The sequence below is a fragment of the Fomitiporia mediterranea genome, assembly GCF_000271605.1.
Source record: "Fomitiporia mediterranea MF3/22 unplaced genomic scaffold FOMMEscaffold_8, whole genome shotgun sequence".
Taxonomy (NCBI): Eukaryota; Fungi; Basidiomycota; class Agaricomycetes; order Hymenochaetales; family Hymenochaetaceae; genus Fomitiporia; species Fomitiporia mediterranea.
The window spans coordinates 2,432,338-2,447,735 of record NW_006760393.1 but is presented as its reverse complement, the minus strand read 5'-3'; the positions used below and the strand labels follow the sequence as shown (position 1 = coordinate 2,447,735).

The window sequence follows — 15,398 nt, the reverse complement described above, 5'->3', positions numbered from 1 at the left end:
GGTGACCTATGAACGAGCGCATCGATGAATACTACCAATGACAACGAATAAGCAAATGGCACTCACAATTCCCGACTAGAAGACATTACAGGTCCCTGAAACTCGTCATCATCGCGGAAATCACCTTCAGGCAGGTCAAGCTCGTCATCGAGCTCTGAACTATCACTACTCCACGCTGTGTCCACCTCTTGCTGTTGTTGTTGTTGCGCTTGCTGGTCCTCAGCGTTATCCTTGCCTTTATGCTGTTGCGACTTGAATGGAACTGATAGTCGAGCGAATGACCGGTCTCGTAGAGAACGTAAGACTCCAGAGGGGAGGTGACCGAAACGCATGAATCCTTGTTGCTGTTGCTGCGGAGCTGGTGGTGAAGCTGCACCTGCAGCAGCTACATTTTCTTCCGACGGATCAGGCGTAGCAAGTCCGTAATCATCTTTTACCTTCACTGCACCAGGACCTTGTTCCCCGCTCTCAAATAACTGGGACGTCCAGCGCCTCCGACGAGCAGGAGAACGCAACGGATCGGGACTATCCTTCAACTCAATAGGCGTAGAGCTCCCCGAAGCGTGTTGGTCTTTCATCCTCGGCCAGATACGTAACTTCCCATCCTTGCTATCATATCTAAATGGCATATCGGTGTCGGTATCCATTGGCCAAGGAACTTCACCATGGTCTTTCGTTGGAGACGTAACGTGCCCCATGCTTATGTCTGGCGCGTTCCCGGTGTCGACATCTGTAACGGGCATCGGCCCACGAGGGAATGTTGTCTTACGTACGGCTCGGCGGCCTCGAAGAATTTCGCGCTCAAGACGTAGGCGGTTCTCGATCATGTGTAGCTATGAAGTGTTTCAGCGTTACCCTAGTGGGAAAGTAAACTACTTCACCCACCTTTGGCCATGTCACAGCCTCGCCAACCTTCATCATCCTCTCCAGTTCAGCTCTGGAAGGATCACTCAGGATGTTTATCCAGTCCTAAGATGGACATAATTATTCCCATCTAGAAGAGGCATTGTTTTGGTTGCTTACCCGGAAACGAGTTTTTGGCCAGATCCTGTGCAAAGTCATTAATCGGCATTCGGATGTACTTTCATTTCACTTACGTTACAGTACCATCAAACCTCTGCAAGAAAACACTTGACCAATCCTGACCTAGAAGCTGCGGAAGTAAGTCTAGATCTCGAATGACCTTGAAGTTCTTCGTAAGCTCGAGCTTAAGCCACTGCTCGGCAGCCGAAAGCAAGAAGTTCCCCCGCCATCCTGAAGTATCTTAGTTAGATTTTATCGATTTATCCGATGACGCCAAATTCATTAGTTCTCGGAAGACAGAAGACATACCTTTCCCTTTCCTGTGAGCAACAGGCTTCCCTGCGGAACCTCTAGGCGCGAAGAAGAACAGGTGAACATGTGGGTTTACTTGCGACACAACGGGATGGGTGACTAGAACGCTAATCAGCGTCATTAGAAATGGACATTAAAAGACAAGTACCGTTGAAATAATGGTTTAAAGATTGGAGCGGGATGTCGACCCTCAACGAGCCATCTTTGAACTTCGAGCCCCAGTTCCAAGGAATCAGATTACCGTCTCTCGTCTTCTGCATTAGCACGACAGGGTTGAGGATTCCGGGGACCGCAGCAGAGGCCTAATCACAAAAATTTACTGAATTGACTGTCTTCGGAAGTAAAGATTGAACTAACGATGAGTGCGCTCCATATTACCGTGTCAGGCGCGGTGAGGTAGTTCAGAAGTTTCGTCGGGCTGTGACGATCGGCGGGTATGACGGAGATATTCAAGATACGTCCCGTTTTCTGATAAGCCTCACGGAATGTGAGTGAGCCTCTTGTGAAGAAACAAGCCTGCAATATTTCAGTCAATAGCTCTTTGAAGCTTCCCGGATTGGCTCACCTTTCGAGCCCAATCAACATTATCGAACCTCGCGCCTGTTCTTTGGAACCGTTTAAACCAATCCCTGAACGGCTCTTCACAAGCTGTGATCTTATCTGCTAGTTCTGGTACGAGCAAAGCTTTTAACTCGGCATCTGTTCGGGTCGCAGCTAGTGCTGCAACCAAGCCTCCTGCTGACGTGCCAGTAATTACTCGTGGAAGAAGGTCGGCTTCTACGAATGCTTTGATGACTCCGAAGTGATCTAAAGTCTCCTTGTTATAGATATACTCCATATTTTCATGCAGTAGAACTTACAATATCCGAAAGTGGCACCGCCAGAGAGGCATAGAGCAGAGATGCCAAGATTCATGTTAGCGGTCTTGAAAAAGCGTCGCTTCTCCTCGTTCGACAGGACGTTGGACTCCCGGATATAGACCAGAGCATTCTCAACTTCGGTTATGTAGGCTGAAGTTCCACGACATTAGGTGTAGCCCAGAAGAATTAATACGTATACTGCGCACCTTCAACCAAATCTTTTGATGCATAGAACGTCTTTCGGACAAACAGTCATTAGCTGGACTGGCTCGAGTAAAGGTACGCATACCTCGCTATAAAGCCTGCATGATAAAATTAGAATTCCCGTATCCATGGCATGGAACACCCGTCAATACTCACCTTGCACTTTCCACACCGGCAAAGTTCGTTCGCAGGCACGTCTCCAACACGCCAAGCACGCCCCGCACATCTTTACTCCTCCTCAAAGTTCTCAAGGACTTCAACACTTTCCGAACAAGCCGCCAGTCATAAAACGGATCCTCATCAATTCGCTTCCAGTCGTCAAATCCCAAGTAAGCATCTAATTCTAATGCAGCCCGCTTCCATTCTTCGTATGACGTTGCGGCACGCAGCTTTTTGCGAAGTTGCCCTTTGCGGCCTCGCCCTGTTACGAGATGATAAGTGATATGTTGGGGAAAATGAAACAGGGGATGCGTACATGCTGTGAACCATTCCTTCGCGTTCACACACTGTCGTACTGCCACGTACATCCCAAATTCGAAGAATATAAACAAGAAAATAAGTATCTGGGACCAATAGCACATTTAATGAACTACAAGACGCTAGAAAGTCTGAATGCTACACGTACCAACAACGGCCATCGAACGAGGACAAATAACCACTCTTGACGTCTATCATGGTACTTAACACCCTTCCTCCGTTTCTTTACGCGTAGATTTACAGGTGCAAAATCGGATAAAGCAGAGACCTTGCGTATGCGTGGGGTTCTTGGACCCTGTGAGAAGTATGACGAATGTGGAGAGTTCAGTGCAGAGTTGTGCTGTGTACTGCCAGCTAAAGAGAGCGTGCTGGGTGAGTGGCGCGGCGTCTCGAGATAATCGGTGTCTACAAAGTATTCTGCGGTGAGGGCATGAGAGAAGGCCTCGATATGACTGTATGATCAACAAAGGAGTATTATACTAGTTAGCATTCATGGCTCAATTAAAGTAAATAATCACGGACCTTTCATCTATATAGTTTGTGTTAAAGTCTTCCTGTGCTCGACTTGAAGAGGCCATTCGCTCTATGGGAAACTCAATTGGCATTGATGGGCGGCAAAAGGGAGTGGTAGATGATGGTCGGCATACAAGAACAAAGTTTGGATGGAAGAGCTCCAATAGCTATGGCTGCTACTTCTACTTTTGAGCATGGGGCCGTCCCCATGATCCGCACCGGAATAAGGCACGTGCCCTCATTTTGTTTACTTCTGGCGCTTCCATGTGCCGATGGAAAACAAAAACCAAACGTAACATAATATTACGACAGCAAATAATAAATTATGGCTACACAGAATGAACACTAATACACAATACCAAGAGATCTTTATCCTCGCGTTCGAAGATTATATGCCTCCGTTTGCTGAAAGTTTTGGATCTCTGCCTCGCTGTCAAGCATCATCTGCATGTGATAGTGCTCAGATCAATAACCGCAGCCTGCAAAGGCCAATAAACCACCTACCTCTTCGGCCATCATATAGATGTCAGAGTTTGGTCGGTTGTACATCAGTGAATTCGCGAACATGAGATAAATGTCGCGCTGGTATTCGGTCGATGTAGTGATCCTTCCGTCCCGTACACGATTCTTGATAGTCTTCAAATCCATTGGTCGTTTCACGATATCGTAATAATCCGGAGCCTCGGATGGCTTGATCGGCTGGTGGAAAATTGTACCATTTCGGTGCGCCGTAATCTGCGCGTGTAACATCATGATGATGCTTTGGAAGCGTTTTCGTTCTAAAGATTCGAAGTGACGCAACACTTGAGTTCACCAATAATTGAAGTATGGATATGCTACCGACCTTTCGAGTTTTTGATTCCCGACGGCAGTGTGGAAGGAGTCGCGGGTGAGTCCGCAGTGTCTACGGGCTCCGACTCTTCCCTTGGTCGTTTCTTATCTCTTAAAGAGTCAATTGCGTCGGCATCTGATGCTCTCCGTTTACCTTATGTCATTTTGTCAATATCTACAGAGCAAAAATATCAATCGTCACAATAGAAAACGTACCCTCTTTCTTATCTCGAGGACTGTCTTGAGGAACTGGTGTCGACTCGCGGGACACCGCATCCACGGGCTCGCCTTCTTGTACCTCCGTCGCTGCAGGAGTAGCCTCTTCTGAGGTGTCACGCTGAGTCTCGACGGCTTCATCAACCTCCTCTTTGGGCATATCCTCCTGCTCATCTTGGACCTCTGCTGATTCCGCTTCGTCTTCTTCAGTGGCTTCAGCACTGGGAGTCTTAGTGGCCTCTGGCGGTTCTTTGCGAGTCTGAGAGCGAGTCTTAGGAACTTGAACGGACTCCTGTGACTGCGCTTCAGAAATGGGAGACTCTGATGCAGGCTCGGTTACTGGCTGCTCGGCGGTTTCCTCTTCCTTAGGCGTTTCCGGGGCTGCTTGTCCTACTGGCGATGTCTCTGGTAGTGGTGAATGCTGTACGGGTGAAGATACGTCCATGGCAATTTCATCATTGGGACCTGGGAGCCGATCAACGGAACTTTCGGTTCGCTGCATGTCTGTGAGCCATTTCGCTTCCATAAACCAAAGCCGTAATTCGTACCGAACGAGACTCGTCAACCGTTTGCTCCTCCCCCTGTACCGGAGTATGTTGTTTAGCGGGCTAGAAATCAGTACTTTAGCACAACATTTATATAAAAATCGGTTAGAATATATACCATAACCTCATCAAATTCTGCACAGTGTGATTATTCTTAGTCATCTCATAATTTTGGACAGCCTGGATAGCTTACCAACTGGCTTTCCTGGTGTTGAGGCTTGCATTTTTATCGACATATCGGCTCCGTTCATTTTTGCCTTTATCCTGTCGTCCCATTTTCCAGCACGTATGTCTTCTATCTCGGTCACCACATTTCTGGACATACGTTCGTTATGTTATACAGTGACAGCCACACGACAAACTCACTTGAATCTGTCTTCTTCAGCAGCTATCTCGTCTCGAAGCTCTGCAACACGATCCCGGTAGTAGCGCTGAGCAAGCTGAGCATTTACAGGGGCTAATATTTAGGGGTATTGGTTAGCGAATACGACGTATGTGAAGCTCCCTCACTAACATTTCTTGGCTTCACACAAATCCGATCTTTTTTCTAATTTCAGTGAAACGTAATCTGAGTCAAGAATACATTGCATACCGTTCAATCGCAGCATCTTTCATCAAGTAGTTGTAAATAGTGACGCAGGACTGTGCAGTGAAAAAGTTCTTCGGCCTCGTTATGAGCGGATGTTTGGAGAGGAGTTTCGCAATTTCAGCCCACGCGGCTTGCCTTGCGCCATATTCGTAAACAGCTTGTGCGAAGATAAGGCGGTCCCGAGAGCTAAGAGAGGCAAAGTCCTCTGCCGCAGCGAGGGCACCGCGAGTGACACGGCTGGCGGCAGGCATTCTGCTCGCCTATGGACCGAGGCAGGTCATAGCGCCATTTAACCTGGGAGATCACGTGCATGACTTCAACAGTGGTGAACGAAATTATTCATTCATTCAATCATTGTCCTCCTTCTTGATTGTCATCTTTGAGTCACCGTGTCAATCTCCTTGAGCCTCAGCTTTAAATACAGTGGCGGTCGAGATGAGCAAGGTCGTGTTCGGTATGTCTTCGTTTCGGCGCAACCTTCTGTCATCAAACAGATCTAACCGGACTACCGTCGCAGTCGGGAATGTCCCGTACAATATGCAGGAAGTAAGCATCTTCATCTGATACAGTTAAACGGGAGATTTACTTATTTACTTTGTAGGAAGAGCTCATTGAGACCTTCAAGACTGTCGGACATGTAGTTGGCTTCAGGTAAGTGCCTGCAATAGTTTGCGTTCTCAAGTCCACTTCTAACAGTACCTGACTTCGGTATTGTAGACTGGTGTATGACAGGGATACAGGAAAACCCAAAGGATACGGGTTCTGCGAGTTTGCGGGTAGTTATCCTGTCTTTCAGCCTAATGCAAATAACAGATACATTTCTAACAAAAAATCTGTCCGATTTTGCCCCTATCGTCTGAAATCTTCGCCTCATCTCACCCATCTCATGTTCTAATGCTGAATGGTGTGCCACTGTACTGTCTCAAATACATCGAACTGAGCAGACCATGAGACGGCAATGTCTGCTGTGCGCAACCTCAATAACACCGATTGTGGCGGGCGGAATCTCCGGATCGACCTAGCGGATTCAGATCCATATCTCGAAGGGAAGACTACTGTGCATGGTGAAATCATCGACGCCGGAGAGACGAGAGCTCAGTGGCGACAGCGTGAAAAACGCGATCATGATGACCGACGACCCTCAGTGCAGGATCCAGGACAGTTCTTGAAATCTTTGCCGCAAGGTGTCCCGCTCGCTCCAGGCACAACGGCACTTGATGCTATCAGCCACAGGCTTGCAACGATAGACCCAGCACAGCTCACTGAGGTTCTTGCGCAGATGAAGGTGCAGCGTATTCCAATAAACTATTTTCTGAAACGTCTGATTCACCTTGAGTTTCTTCGTGTACTTGTTTTTGTGTTTAGGCTTTTGTCATAAATCACCCTGACCAAGCTCGAATGCTCCTCGTCGCACATCCACAACTCTCATATGGCCTATTCCAAGCATTACTTATGAACCGAATTGTCGATCCTGCCATCCTGCAGGTGAGTCACTGTCACGGTGCATTCTGGGCAATCTGAACTAAATGCCTCCTATTTGTTTGCAGAGAATGTTAGCAGCAACTCAGGCAGGTTCAAGTACAACACCCGCACCCGCAGCACGGCCGCCAGTACCAGCCGCACCACCTTCGCAAATGCCACCAGTACAAGCACCACCGATGCCATCCCAATACCCGCCTTTCCCTCCAACGATGCCGCCCACGATGCAACCTGCGCCATATTACCAGCAACCGACCCCACCTCAACCGCCTGTGCCTCCTACTCAGTCTGTTCCAACGCCAACACCCGCACCCTCCGTCCCCACTCCTGCACCTTCAGGAGCGGCTCCGCCACAGTTCAATTTGCCGGATAACATTGATCCAGCTCAGAGGGTACGTCTACTACCACCTATTCTATTGGATACTTGTAAAGTGACTTACTCGATGATATGCGTGATCTTTACAGGCAATGTTGACGAGCGTACTCGCCCTTCCACCCGAACAAATCCAAAATCTTCCGCCTAATGAGCGTGAAGCTATCATGTTACTGGTAAGTCCTTAAATTATCCACTTCTGTTTTTTTCGCAGTTGTCTTATGGTACTTCTTTCTCTCTTAGCGGGCCCAATTCTTAGGGCCGAATGCCAATAAGCAAAGTTAATCATTATGCAGTTCATTCTGTAATCCCTTCTCCTTCTATAATTTCTTCGACAATACCAGCCCAAATGATTTCCAAAATATTATTTGAAAACATTATACAAAGGACAACTGTTCTTTTACATGCTTGCAATTTGTAGTAGAAAAACCCCAAAATTCCGATATCCATATATCCATGAAAAGCAGATTGTTGTCTATCGAGCCGTTCGCAGCAAAGACTTTCATTCTGTCGGCACGTAATCCTCGTCGTCTTCGTCTTCATTTTCTTCTATAGTCTAGTTACGTTGACAAACAGTAAGAAAGAGCATATAAAGAGATAGCAAGGAATATCTGACCCTGTTAAGCAAAACTGCAGTGGAGACATTCTATTCCCGAGACACTTTAATACTCATAAACCTACATGTATGAAAAACTCTTACCGTGGAAACTTCTTCGCTTTCTTCCTCTTCCTCACCGTCGTCCTACATATTTCGCGCGATTGCGATCAGATACGAAATATAGGTTTCGAAGCTACTTACACTGTCAGAACTCATCTCTGCTTCTTCTTCCTCATAGTTGTCATCCTTGAACTTGAGTCCTGCAATAAGATGTGGCTTTCCCGGTTCCCTTACTATTTCGTACGGCCCGTCAGACGCATTCGTACTCTGCACCTGAGGAGTCTGCACAAGTCAGACAAATGGAACATTGCCCAGTGCACTCAGTCAAGATATTTCACTAACCTCATCGACGTCCATACCGTCACTAGCGGGCTCAGTTAGATTCGAGCATTGAGAGGACGCGAAATTCGCTTGGTTCGACGCGTATGACGCGCTATCCGAGTTCGTCATGTCACATTCCATTATGAATTGCAGTAGGCGGAGGATCTATTCAGAAACAGGAGGGTTGACGGAAATGATGGTGGTTAAGAACAAAGGACCCAAAGAGACGCGGTACCGTGTAAGCGGAACTTATATACTTCACGTGAATTAGGCGTGACTGCGGCCACCAAGCTCTGAATTTGACCGCATTCTTGAGTACGACATCATGCCCTTTGACATGCACGGGGAGAGCCTTCCGATCGACCCTGAATACGATATGAATGGAATCACACTAGAACAGTTAGGCAGAGTAGGAGTTATCTCGCTCCGTATGAAAATCAGCTCGTTTTTCAAGCACAACAGTTTGATTAGAAAACATGAGAAATGAGGTGGTCTTTAGTGTACATCCCGCAAGTGGCGTGAAGTTGTAGCAATCGACAATACATCGTATCGTAAGCTTCTCTACCGACCATACCTAAACGCAGCTCGTCAGAATGTATGCAGTGGGAAATAAGATATGTATACGTACTTCTGCAACTCCCATTCCCTATTATCCAACGGACAGACATTCCGAGTCTTTAGCCATCGCGCAATGCAATGGAAGTGGAATGCGTGCTGCAAACATTAACAATACGATCGTATCTCAGTGTTCTTCCTCGACTATCAGGCGGATGGCTCACGTTGCAAATACCCCATGCCGCATTACATTCCTCTGATGTTGCAGATACCTGATTTGCTTGACAATCGATGCCTGTACCACGACCAATGGGGGATATGTCAGCAAAAGATGCAGCACACGCGCCACACATAAGTCGAGGTGCAAGTGCTTCAATTTAAATACGCACAGAGGTCCATAATATGGTTTCTACAGATGGCACAGTTGTCGACGACGATGTCTAAAGGTCAGACGACGCATACACAGTCAGTTGATGAGAACCAGCGCAGTTATAGATAATACGCACCCCACGACCAGAGCGCCACGGCATTCCACTGAAGTACAAGCAGTACCAGCAATCCCACAATGTATAAGACAAGAGAAAGATGCAGCGAAGTAACATGAGATGTGGAGAACATATGAATGAGTTCAAAGGTGTCGAGCACATACCTTCTTAACCTCGAAACGCTTCTTGTCCTTTCCATCAGCTTTCTTTTTCGATGCTGTCGATGGGGCGGGTGCGGTCTCAACAGGAGTGTCAACTTCCATGTCGGCCATTGTAAAATACTCTCAAACTTAAGTCTGTATGATGGGAGGGAAGAAGATGATGCTGAAGGACGTCGTTGTTGGTATATAAAGAGGCGTTTCTCTTTATTAGTACCAGTATGTCTGCGTACGTAATGTCTTTCATGCACGTCAAAAGGCACGTGATATCAGATACGAAACCTTTCAAAAAGGACTTTCTCTCTCTCTCTCTCTCTCTCTCTCTCTCTCTCAGAATCTCCTTTCTTTCACAATGAAAGAGATCAAGTGTAAGTGCTTGACCAGGACTTGTTCAGTATTCTTTCCTTTATGAGGAACAGTTCCTTTCTTCTCATCATGTCATGTTTTAAACCGGAGGGTCTCGTACGGACATAATTCTGAGTGTTCTTCAAATCATGCACCCGTCCGCCCTGTAGCTCGCGATGAAGACGTTTCGTATTCCTCAGACGAGCCATCGTCCAGACCACGCTTCTTCGAAGAGGCACCAATTAGTCGAGGATGGGTCGGTCAGGTCTGAGGTGTTTGAATTAACGGATTCGAACACCCCAGACCTGATGAGCCATCGTCAGATGAACGACGCTTCTTCGAAGATAGGCTCAGAGTTCTGGACGTCGCGTGCGAATTGGTCGAGGATGAATCGGTCAGGTCCAGAACTGGACGGCGGTGGCATGTCCCCTTCTTTCGGATAAAGGTTTCCTTTGTCGACTTCCGCGTTCGTCGACGGAGGCATTTTATCATGCAGGGTTTATCGTATTGTGACCCGAGCTGCAGCTGGACAACGTGTTGTCTGACGCTTCGGACGAACGTGACTCTGTCGAGTCTGATGGGAAAAGTTATTTGAGTCCTTCGCGTTGGGATTGGTGACCTGATAAGGTTACCAGTCCCAATGCACAGGAGCACTCATTAAATCCCTGCTCCGTGGAAGCGGAATTTGAACTGGATTTTCGAGGGGAGAAACAAGAGGGAGGGTGGACAATATGGCTTGATTTGAACACCAGAAAGAACTGTGAGTACTCTCAATACATTCCATATTGTTGTGTATTGAATGAAGACTACCACCATCGCATCGTGTGGTACAGATAAACACCTTCAATCATAAGCCTAATTGGGAAACCAAGAACATCAGCATGAATGCGATTAATGGATCCCGCATGAAGACATACGAACTTATAATAGTCCCACGGCCGTATACACAGAGGACATGTGTCCTTTTTCTGCAGCCAACGCGAAATGCAATGGAAATGGAATGTATGCTACAAAGCAACGTTGAACAAACAGTGTCTTATTAGCGGTACTTCTTTCATTTCTGCAGCGGGTGACTCACGTTGCACGTTCCCCACGCTGCAGCGCATTCGTCACCCGGTTTTTGTTCTGCTTCGCATTGGACGCCTGTTTTAAAAATACATCGGGCATTAATATGCAGCAGAGTTGCACCGGGATATACCTTCGGAATTACAGAAAATACACGTACACATATCCATGACATGGCTTCTGCAAATGGAGCACTTGTCGATGGCAATGTCCAGCAGTTAGTAACGCGAATGGAGTCAGTTAATGGATCCCAGCGCTGTAAAGTGGGTACGTGCCATATGACCAGAGCGCCACGGCTTTCCACTAAATAAAAATTATAATCAGTAACTCTACTCATCCGGGAAGAATGACTTATATCTTGTTGAAACAGGAGATTCGATGAAGGGATGTGAAGGTGTAAAGCACATACCTTTATGACCTCGAAGCGCTTTGTACTTTTGCTGTCAGAGTTCTCCTGCGGCGGAGGAGATGAAGCAGCGACCATCTCATCTGGTGTGTCAATTTCCATATCAGACATTTTGCTTGATTCAGCAGAGAAGCGGGAGTTCAAATGATGATGTTAGAGGATGTGGAAGAAAGTTGAAGAGTACACTCGATAGTAGGAGGAATCTCCTAACTTGTAAGTGCTCGGGGCCACAGGCGGAATGGACCACGTTGTAGGCCAACGGCCTAGTCATATTCGACTGCACTCTTTCCCTGGACAAGGACGAACGGGCTGCTCTAATCATTTGGCAGGAACACCTTTCAGAGCGGTTCTTTGTGAGTATCTGGTAGAGCATTTTAAAAGACCCACATACATACAGTGGGCTGCACATTGGTCACTTTCATATGCAATGTGTTCCACAGCCATACAGGCATGGCTTGTGAAATATCTCATGCCGTTCGACCTTACAAGTGCACACCATTGTATAGTTGTGCCTTGGCCTGAAAACTTGGATCTTGTCGTAACCGAAAGAGGCAAGGCAAACTGAGGCTGAAGCGGAGTTTCAAAGGACGCGTCGGGAACGCGTCCAAACTGCTATCTCACCTCGTCTCATGACTTAACTCTGTATCTTCTGAATTGTCACCTGAGCTCCTGCTCAAACAGGCTTATCTCTGAATGTCCAGCCCTATTCACACGAAAAGCCCGATCAAGCCAAGCCTTACCTAAAACCGCTACACCATCCGCTTACCGACTGACCGGAGGTTTTCATTTCCGCAATACACCAAAATTAATATGCAAGCCAGGCACTTCAGCAAAGGACACTAATCCAAAGACGTAAAGGATCCTCACAACAACTTATCGAAATACTTCCGGTTTATTAACATCAAGCCACTCAAATCGTCTAATCTCCTCTCGAAGCTTTAGTATCATGCTACTGCACAGACCTGGTGACTCATCCCTGCTTCCAAGCACTCTCAGGTCGCCGTAAAGTCCAGTCATCTGCCTGTCCAAAATCCAAAGTCTACCACGCTGGATGACTACTACAGACCCAAAAGGTATATAGACACGTCACGCGCATACGTGTCGCCGCACGCGAAGCAAGGAAACAAGCTTTGAAACTCCCGAATGGCGCTGCAAAGGCGCTGCTTCCGACTTTGATTGACTATGGTGGATTCTGTTCCCCGCATACGAAGCCAACAAACGCTCAATACTTAATACCGTACCGCAAATCGCGGAGCTAGAGCGCCTATGTCCACCGATAAGTGCGCGAACGCACCTCTTCTCCGCTCGCGTGCGAACCCAACTCGCTCATGCGACCACCTCATCGCGGCTTATCGTTATCTCCCAAACTCACCTGAGCAGCTCTACGTGGATAAGAAGTGCAACAAACCGATCACTTGTTCAGCAATTTACCACCCCCAAATCTCGATAAACAATCGCAATAACGACGATCATGGAACGTATGAATACGTGCATTAATTATAGACAAGAGGACACAGTATGTATACGTACAAAATCCTAGCACCGACGTCAAAGGGCCTGTCCGCAGGTCATGGGTAGCGTCGAAGGCAAGGAAGAGAAGAGAGATGAAATAATGTGAAGGTTAAAAAGAGTTGCCAATAGGATACCAAGGCACACGAACTCGCAACGCGAGTAGCAAAATAGGCCAATAGATTATAAGAAACACAGACGAAAAGACAAGAAAGGAAATAGAAGGTCAAAAAGAAGGGAAGAAAAGAAGAAGAGAGAAGAGACGAGAACATTGCAGCTTGGGAAACAAGACAGTTGAGGATTGGTTGTGGAGTTGAGAGCAGTATTGCAGGAATTGCGGTGTGTAGATTGCGAGCGGGAGGGTATAGAACATAAAGTCATGGGATGTAGCGTAAAAGAAACTAATTGCAAGAAAAGGAGAAAAGAAAAGAGAAGGCTATTCATACGAAAGGGGAAGAAATTTGGAAGGCATGACAAAATAAATGGAGACCAGTGCCGTATAATCATGAGAGCATTTGGGACAGCATGAGCATATCGAACATAGAGGACGCGATAGCAGGGATTTGTTTGGCTGAACAAGAAGACATCTCTCCCGAATTGAGAACGAACCGCGGTCGGGAAGTAAAGCACGATCGATATCGCTCACTAACGTAGCAAGCCATCCCAGAATTTGTGTTCAAGCCTCGGATGGTCGGAGTTTGAGAACGGCCTGAGTAAGCATTGCAAGATCCAACACGGGAGTTGCTAATCCATGTCACTTGGACTGGGAAGGATGATGACGACGCCTGGCTCATAGGGGTCGTAGAATCGAAGTCTGGCAAATCAGATCTGGCAGCAGCTCCAGGAAGTCTGCTTGCTCCTCAGTGCTTTCTCCTCTTCTTCGGCTTGTGCCGCCCATGCAGGCATCGTCACGGCGGAGAGCGCAACACTATCGCGTTTCTTCGCGTCGTTTTCTTTCTCGATCAAGTCCTTTCGTTCAATTATCGCGGAAATCAGGGTGTCGAACAGGTTCTTGACCCCTATAAGCGGTAGGTATAGATGCAGGGACAACGATAACGTTGAGCAAGAGTTGACGTCACGACGGATAAATTAGACGGAAAACTTACCGTAGTCATCCTTCGCAGATACTTCGAAGAGGCTCATACCTTTCTCCAGCCCCCATTCCTGGTCGTCGAAGGTTTCGTCCTCTTCTTCTTCCTCAGGGACACTGTTGCTAGAACCATCTAGGCCATCGACTAGTGCATTCGTCGCGGTCTTAAGCCCAAAATGGCTTGCGAAGCGAGACGAAAGCATAGGTTGAACCGATCTGTCTCGATCGCGATCAAGTAGCTTCTGTCGGACTGGAGAACCAGCGGCATTGGATGACTTTGCGCGTTTGAGAGGCCCGCTCTCCGCCGCATGGCCATTTCCAATAATATTGCTTGAGGTCTGACGAGCGAGGGCAGTTGTAGAACGCCGGAGCTCGGAGGGTCGGGATAAACTATTGTCATCGAGAGCCTTCGGCGCGAGCTGGTTTGGGGGTACAGATCTGGAAGTAGTGAAGGACGTAAACCGCGGCCGGATGTAGGATAAAGTGGATTGTTGTGGAGCGGGTTGCGGGGTTGGGGCAGGAGGACAAGGAGGAGGAAACCATGTAGCCAGCGACAAGCGGACCCTGTCAGAGGTCACTTGACGGGTTCGATGAAGATCCGCTTTTGAACCCACGATATAGATTATCAGGTCGGATGGGCAATTTTTCTTGAGCTCTACATGGAAAATGTCAGTCATTGTCGCATATAGCATGATGATTAGAATTGTGGAGCGGAAATAAATTGGCCGGATGATAATCTCTGGGTGATAGCACGGGTATCTGTCACGCACCTTCAAGCCACCCGCGAACGGCTTCGAATGTGGCAGCATTCGTGATGTCGTAAAGAAGCAAGGCGGCATTGGCACCGCGGTAGTACATGGGAGCCTGAGTAATGTAGGATGAGGATCAGTCACTTGGTGAAAGGCCGGAGTGACCAAAGTGCTCTGAATGGCACAACAATTGGTAGTTGTTGGAGAAGTGTTGCACGTACCATGCTCCGGAATCGCTCCTGCCCGGCGGTATCCCACAGCTGCAACCGTACCTTGAGTCCATTGACGTATACTTTCTTCGTGACGAAGAATGCACCAGTGGTGGAGGTGGTGTTTCGCGGGTCAAACTTGTTCTGTGTGTATCGCTGAAGGAGACTCGTTTTGCCCACGCCTAGATACGCAGTCAGCCCACGATGCAGAATACAACATGCGGTATGCATGAGAGAAGTAGTACGAGTGCTCACCGGTGTTGCCCATAACGACTATCTTCGCGTCAACGGAACGGGTGTCATAGTTGTATTTGCCATAGCTGCCAAGTGGGGCATAGTCTGAGGGGGTCATGGGGGCCGTCGTGTCTGGCAGCGACGCGCACAATTAGCAAGGGCGAGGAGTTGAAGAGGGGACGTGGTAAGGAA

The 15,398-nt window shown here is 47.7% G+C and overlaps 6 protein-coding genes across 6 annotated transcripts; 1 reads left to right on the top strand and 5 right to left on the bottom strand.

Moving 5' to 3' along the window:
* Positions 1-62: 62 nt before the first annotated feature.
* Positions 63-3,253, bottom strand: FOMMEDRAFT_111350 (patatin-domain-containing protein; the record flags this gene model as incomplete). Its single annotated transcript, XM_007268702.1, has 14 exons — positions 3,025-3,253; positions 2,875-2,962; positions 2,556-2,820; positions 2,485-2,497; positions 2,402-2,432; positions 2,196-2,345; positions 1,901-2,142; positions 1,693-1,851; positions 1,484-1,637; positions 1,333-1,434; positions 1,098-1,254; positions 1,024-1,048; positions 886-969; positions 63-833 (listed from the first exon to the last, which is right to left on the bottom strand). Exons 2-14 carry the CDS (start codon positions 2,924-2,926, stop codon positions 63-65), a joined length of 2,205 nt encoding a protein of 734 aa, XP_007268764.1. The 5' UTR covers positions 2,927-2,962; positions 3,025-3,253.
* A 505-nt stretch (positions 3,254-3,758) lies between these two features.
* On the bottom strand, positions 3,759-5,821 carry FOMMEDRAFT_147985 (uncharacterized protein; the record flags this gene model as incomplete). The annotated part of the gene is made up of 10 exons (XM_007268701.1): positions 3,759-3,833; positions 3,894-4,168; positions 4,234-4,374; positions 4,437-4,932; positions 4,985-5,044; positions 5,100-5,116; positions 5,175-5,296; positions 5,348-5,438; positions 5,496-5,521; positions 5,574-5,821. 10 exons carry the CDS (start codon positions 5,819-5,821, stop codon positions 3,759-3,761), a joined length of 1,551 nt encoding a protein of 516 aa, XP_007268763.1.
* A 150-nt stretch (positions 5,822-5,971) lies between these two features.
* FOMMEDRAFT_142096 (uncharacterized protein) lies at positions 5,972-7,850 on the top strand. Its single transcript, XM_007268700.1, has 9 exons — positions 5,972-6,024; positions 6,088-6,116; positions 6,172-6,221; positions 6,288-6,346; positions 6,515-6,855; positions 6,936-7,055; positions 7,118-7,441; positions 7,515-7,598; positions 7,666-7,850. Exons 1-9 carry the CDS (start codon positions 6,006-6,008, stop codon positions 7,705-7,707), a joined length of 1,068 nt encoding a protein of 355 aa, XP_007268762.1. The 5' UTR covers positions 5,972-6,005; the 3' UTR covers positions 7,708-7,850.
* Positions 7,851-8,805: 955 nt separating this feature from the next.
* On the bottom strand, positions 8,806-9,767 carry FOMMEDRAFT_126450 (ring-box Roc1/Rbx1/Hrt1 protein). Its single transcript, XM_007268699.1, has 6 exons — positions 9,606-9,767; positions 9,463-9,490; positions 9,346-9,396; positions 9,181-9,251; positions 9,030-9,115; positions 8,806-8,975 (listed from the first exon to the last, which is right to left on the bottom strand). Exons 1-6 carry the CDS (start codon positions 9,711-9,713, stop codon positions 8,963-8,965), a joined length of 357 nt encoding a protein of 118 aa, XP_007268761.1. The 5' UTR covers positions 9,714-9,767; the 3' UTR covers positions 8,806-8,962.
* A 3,660-nt stretch (positions 9,768-13,427) lies between these two features.
* On the bottom strand, positions 13,428-13,718 carry FOMMEDRAFT_158631 (uncharacterized protein; the record flags this gene model as incomplete). Its single annotated transcript, XM_007268698.1, has 2 exons — positions 13,428-13,495; positions 13,571-13,718. 2 exons carry the CDS (start codon positions 13,716-13,718, stop codon positions 13,428-13,430), a joined length of 216 nt encoding a protein of 71 aa, XP_007268760.1.
* Positions 13,719-13,746: 28 nt separating this feature from the next.
* FOMMEDRAFT_30160 (uncharacterized protein) lies at positions 13,747-15,324 on the bottom strand (the record flags this gene model as incomplete). Its single annotated transcript, XM_007268697.1, has 5 exons — positions 13,747-13,943; positions 14,031-14,669; positions 14,785-14,878; positions 14,985-15,154; positions 15,228-15,324. 5 exons carry the CDS (start codon positions 15,322-15,324, stop codon positions 13,747-13,749), a joined length of 1,197 nt encoding a protein of 398 aa, XP_007268759.1.
* Between the last annotated feature and the right edge of the window lie 74 nt (positions 15,325-15,398).

What these genes read in the sequence shown, in the direction of transcription:
- FOMMEDRAFT_142096 (XM_007268700.1), top strand. An exon ending in TCCCGTACAATATGCAGGAA is followed by an intron (nt 6,117 to 6,171) that starts GTAAGCATCTTC and finishes TTTACTTTGTAG; the next exon opens with GAAGAGCTCATTGAGACCTT. An exon ending in GTGAAGCTATCATGTTACTG is followed by an intron (nt 7,599 to 7,665) that starts GTAAGTCCTTAA and finishes TTTCTCTCTTAG; the next exon opens with CGGGCCCAATTCTTAGGGCC.
- FOMMEDRAFT_126450 (XM_007268699.1), bottom strand. Translation starts at nt 9,713, where the DNA reads ATGGCCGACATGGAAGTTGACACTCCTGTTGAGACCGCACCCGCCCCA. An exon ending in AAACCATATTATGGACCTCT is followed by an intron (nt 9,252 to 9,345) that starts GTGCGTATTTAA and finishes GTCGTGGTACAG; the next exon opens with GCATCGATTGTCAAGCAAAT. An exon ending in CGGCATGGGGTATTTGCAAC is followed by an intron (nt 9,116 to 9,180) that starts GTGAGCCATCCG and finishes TAATGTTTGCAG; the next exon opens with CACGCATTCCACTTCCATTG.